Source organism: Lithobates pipiens, unplaced genomic scaffold, assembly GCF_037356315.1.
Source record: "Lithobates pipiens isolate NorthernLeopardFrog02 unplaced genomic scaffold, aLitPip1_a1.2 Scaffold_55, whole genome shotgun sequence".
Taxonomy (NCBI): Eukaryota; Metazoa; Chordata; class Amphibia; order Anura; family Ranidae; genus Lithobates; species Lithobates pipiens.
The window spans coordinates 1608022-1613712 of NW_027507877.1; the positions used below are offsets into that span (position 1 = coordinate 1608022).

The window sequence follows — 5691 nt, forward strand, 5'->3', positions numbered from 1 at the left end:
AGTATCATGATGTTGGCGGTGGTGTCTGCGACATATGAGTTTTTGTATGTGGACGTGGGGCAAAATGGACGGATGTCGGATGGTGGAGTCTTCGCATGGACGGAGTTCTACTGGCGTCTCCAGAGTGGCAGTCTGGGCTTGCCACCCCAGAGGAGAATCAGGAAGGACTCCCGTTCGTCTTTGTCGCGGATGAGGCGTTTGCCCTGGCGAACCATCTGATGTGGCCTTTCCCGATGAGGACCCTCACCCCAGAGCAGAGGATTTTTAATTTCCGCCTGTCCAGAGCCCCCGAAGAGTGGTGGAGAACACTTTTGGTATACTGGCCAGCCGGTTTCCGCCTTTTTCTTAAGCCTATTCACATGGCGGAATACAAACTGAATCACATAGTGCTGGCGTGCTGTGTTCTGCACAATTTTATGAAAAAAGTTTCTGTGAACTATGCGGTCTCAGTTGGCCAACAAGAAGCAGACTTGCTGGAAAATTAAGATAACCTCACGGGCCTTGAACATCCTGGCTTGCCCCCCCAAAGCGCCCGTGAGGTTAGAACCCAATACATGGACTACTTTGTGGGTAGGGGGGCCATTGATATGCCAGACAATTTCTGAGTGGCATTTTAAGAATACATTTTTCTCTGAAACTCCTTCAATTACTGCTTGGCTTGGTTTTAGGTGTCTCCTAGGTATATTTATGTTTTTTCAAGTTGTGCCTTTTTCAACAACAGTGGAAACCCAAGTTCAGAGCGATATGAGGGGACAGTCTCTTCTTCAGATAATCTTATTATGTTGTAGGTCTGCTACACCCACACCTTTTTTTTGCAAACTAATGTATGTAGTGCATTACTGACCAAAATCGTGCTCATTTTCAGCACCATGGCAGGAAAATGGCGTGATTGTCAAAATTTACACCTCACTGTGGGTGTTTTTTACTAAAGGCACTTCCCCTATGCACTACAAGTGCACTGCAAAAGTACACCTGAAACTGCACTTGGAGTGCAAAGTGGAGTTTCCTTTAGTAAATCACACTCCTTCTCAGCACAAACTAAAATTTTACTCCAAATACATTTTTGGCGCAATGAAAAAGGAAGCCACACATTGTTGATAATTAAACTTTTTAATACAAGCACATTCACATTTGCGTTTAGAAAAGGTTTTTACAACAAACCAAGAAATTGTGTGTATCAAAACAGAGTTTGATCAAAATTTGGTTTACTTGGTGTTTTTGTGTAAACAGGCATGTATCAAACCGTAAAATACAGAACACAGGAACTTACAAAGTTCAACTTTGAAAAGTCAAGACAATATCAGACATGAGTATGTACAAACTGGGCTGATATTGCCTTCATCACATGGGGTGTGACCCCTGAAAAATCCAAATTTGGAAGATGCACACAGTGTGTCAACATGTGCTATCTCCCATCATGGGGGATCAATGTACATGCTTTGGGGCTGCAACCCCTTCATCTCAGACACTTTACACAAAACACGTACATTGATCCCCCATGATGGGAGATAGCACATGTTTACACACTCTGTGCATCTTCCAAATTTCTATTTTCGAAAAATACAAAAGTTGAGTTTTAAAATAGCAAAACTAAAACCCTAGCTACTTTTTGGTCTTTCACACTCTCCCCAAAACATCAATGATGTTCTTCATTTTATTTTTAACATCATTGATGTTTTGCTGTATGTTTTCCAAATCCCGATTGCACCCAATTATCTCCCCAATCAGGATCTGGGCACTTTCACTGGTAAAACGGGATTCTTCTTCCACATCACCTACAAAACAAAGCAAAAAAAACACACCATGTATTATAAATATGACGACATACATTGATGAGCTTACCGGAAGCTGTGTTCTCCGACACTCACCTGTTGTGGTGACAATTTGGCCAACCTCAACGATCTCTCCTTCCTCCTCCTCTTCCTGCTCCTCTGTTTCTGGTTTTGGAATTTGGCCTTCTTTGGGAGGGGTGTGGTCTCTGGTGTCCTCATACTTGCCGAGTCTTCTCTCCCCTATGAGAATGTAAACAAAGAATAATTAGCACACAGTAGACATGTGCAAAAGGAAAAAAATTGTTTAGTTTCGTTTCGTTTTAATTCGTTAATTCATTAATTTCGTTTAGTTATATTCGTTAAATTCCTTAAATTCGTTTTCGGATTTCATTTAGTTTTCTACCGAATTCGAAAAATCGGCCACGTTCGAAAATATTTCAACCAAATTCGAAAATATTTCTACCGGATTTGAAATGATTTCAACATGATTCGAAATTATTTCAACCACATTCGAAATTATTTCAACATGATTCGATATTGTTTCAACCGCATTCAAAATGATTTCAACGTGATTCGATATTATTTCAACCGCATTCAAAATGATTTCAACATGATTCGAAATTATTTCAACCGCATTCGATCTTGAGTACTTTTCTTTGGGGCCACATATCTCGGGGTGACTTATAGCTAGAAACCCCAAATTTGGTATACAAACACAATAGTCCTAGCACTACATATCCAAATTTGGAGTTTCTAGCACCAAGTGACCCCGAGATACAATGCTACTTACCTCAGCGCCCTCTAATACTTATCTCAGCCCCCCTAATACTTATCTCAACCCCCCAATACTTACCTCAACCCCCTAATACTTACCTCAACCCCCGATACTTACCTCAGCCCCCTAATACTTACCTCAGTCCCCATAATACTTACCTCAGCCCCCCAATGCTTAACTCAGCCCTCCCAATGCTTACCTCAGCCCCCCTAATACTTACCTCAGCCCCCTCTAATATTTACCTCAGCCCCCTCTAATACTTACCTCAGCCTCCTAATACTTACCTCAGCTCCCTCTAATACTTACCTCAGCCCCCTCTAATACTTACCTCAACCCCCTAATACTTACCTCAGCCCCCCAATACTTACCTTAACCTTCTAACACTTACCTCAGCCTCCCCAATACTTACCTCAGCCCCCTAATACTTACCTCAGCCCCCTAATACTTACCTCAGCTCCCCCTAATACTTTCCTCAGCCCCCTAATACTTACCTCAACCCCCCTAATACTTCCCTCAGCCCCCCTAATACTTATCTGAGCCCCCTCTCTATCCAGCGATGTTGTAGGGGTGTCTCGCTGCCTGGGACTCATTGTCTAAGACAACAGCATGGTGCCATTGGCTCTCGCTGTTGTAGGTCAAAGTCAGCCAACCAATGAGGAGAGAAAGAGGATGGGGCCAGGCAGCGGCTCCATGTCTAAATGGACACAGGGAGCTGTGGCTCGGCTTGGGTGCCCCCATAGCAAGCTACTTTCTGTGGGGGGGGGGGGCACTCAACAGGAGGGAGGGGCCAGGAGCTCCAGCGGGGGAGCCGAGAAGAGGAGGATCGGAGCTGCCCTGTGCAAAACCACAGAGGAGGTAAGTATAACATGTCTGTTATTTTTAACTAATAAAATTCGACTTTACAATCACTTTAAATTTTTATTTTTTGTTTTGGATTTTTATACATGCTGATCAATTGTATCCTGTGAGAATTGTTCAATAAAGCTTTATTTATCTAAAAAAAAAAAGTATAAAAACTTTATTAAATTACATGTTTATAACTTGAACCATACATTATACAATCTGACTGTACAATCTTAAAACAATGTAAGAAAAAAAATGTAATAATAATTACATTATTAATATAATACAGTCTCGGTAATAAATTTACCTAAAAATAAAAAAAAATTATAAAAAAATATATGTGCATAATTTGAACCATATATTATACAACCTGAGATTGCATTGTAAAACAATGCAACAAAAAATAAATCAATTATAGTAATAATAATCAACACTACTGTTATTACTGAGACTGTATTATTTTAACTAAGAAGAAAAATTGTATAAAAAAACGATATGTGTATAACTTGAACCACACATTATACAACATTGTAAAACAATGCAACAAATAAACAAATCAATAATAATATTAATCACTACTATTAAAATGGTACAGTCTCGGTAATAAATTGACCAAAGAAGAAAAAATATATATATAAAAAAATATATGGATATAACTTATAGAATTTGCATGAAAAATGATATAAAAATAATAACAATACTGAGAATTATAATACTTGCTATGAGATAATACATTCTGGTTACAATTTTGGACCTAGAAATGAAAATGTATAGAAATTAGTCAAATATATCCAGACAGCTGAGCCATACACTGTACAATCTTTACAATGATCTGCAAACCAATAAATAAATAAATACATAAATAATATTAATAATCAGTATTATTAAAATGATACAATTTCTGTAATAAATTGACCTAATAAGAATAAATGTATGAAAAAATTTGTAAAATGATATGTATATAACTTGAAAGATACATTACACAATCTATATATGCAATCATAAAACAATAAAAAAATAGTAATAATAATTATATTAGTGAAGATAATAATACTAAGAATAAAAAAAGGAAAAAAAAAAAATATATATATATATATTACAAGATAATGGTTAAGATGTTGGCCCTAGTGAGGATAAATGTAGAGTAATTAATAAAATATATCCAAACTGCTGGGTCCAGCACTGAGGCTTATGTACACATTTATTATGTATTATTATAAATTATACTTATGTATACATTTCCCAGCAGTTGTGAATTATTTCACAACTCTTACAAGTTGCGTAATTATTTCACAACTCTTACAAGTTGTTATCTCCAAGTGCACCTGGGTTCCCCACCAAGGTTTTTGTATAAATTCCCCAATCTCCAGCAGCCAAGGATTATACTTACACGGACCTCCAGAGATATCAGTTCCCATCATCTGATCTTCAGCATAGAACTGGAAGATGAACACTATTGAGCTGTTTCAGTTCCCGGATTTCAAGGGAGACTCTGTGTCTATAAAGAAAGACAATGCTGACCTGGCAACTGTTGGATTCCTGAACAAAGCCGAATCTCTCAAAATCACCGGAGAACCATGGTTTGTCTTCAGTGAAGCCAATTATAGAGGGAAGTTCAGAGTCTTCAAAGAAGGCAACTACAACTCAATCCCAACATTTGAGAAGACCATCAGCTCTGTGAGACACGTGAAGGGCGGTCTGCATAACCCCAAGATTACTCTGTATGAGGGCTCATGTTATAGGGGAAGAGAAGTCAACCTGGATAGACCTACAGATTCCCTTCGTCCCTATAAATTTAACAACAAGGCTTCATCACATAACTCTGTAAGCGGGGCCTGGATCCTGTATGATGGGGAGTTTTATACAGGTGATCAGATCGTCACTCTGGCAGGAGATGAAATTTCAGATTACTATAAATTTGGCTGGAATAATGAAGTGAGCTCCCTAAAGCCAGTGCTGGCTTATGAAGTTTATAAATGAATGAAGATGGTGAACTGCCCTTCTCCAGCGCCCTACCATGACATCCCGAGTCAGTGCTGTTCTCTGCATCTCCCTCTATTCTGCTGATTTCTGCTTATATACAAGGCCTGCCTGTTACAGAGAACCCAGATTCCCATATCACCAATTCTGATCCAATGAAGACCTGCATAAAACATCAACTCTGATCTGATGAAGACCACCACCCGTAACACCAATTCTGATCCAATGAAGTCCACCACGCTTAACATCCATTTTTACCTCATGAAGACCTCCAGAGAACACCAACTCCAATCTTATGAAGACCACCACCCATAACACCTA

At 38.9% G+C, this 5691-nt stretch overlaps 1 protein-coding gene across 1 annotated transcript; it reads left to right on the forward strand.

Annotated features, from left to right (window-relative positions):
• The first annotated feature begins 4836 nt into the window (after positions 1-4836).
• Positions 4837-5370, forward strand: LOC143957698 (epidermal differentiation-specific protein-like). Its single transcript, XM_077467391.1, has one exon. The coding sequence runs from the start codon at positions 4837-4839 to the stop codon at positions 5368-5370; it is 534 nt and encodes a 177-aa protein (XP_077323517.1).
• Positions 5371-5691: the final 321 nt, after the last annotated feature.

Bases quoted from the DNA above. Each gene is read 5' to 3' on its own strand.
- LOC143957698 (XM_077467391.1), top strand. From the start codon at position 4,837: ATGAACACTATTGAGCTGTTTCAGTTCCCGGATTTCAAGGGAGACTCT.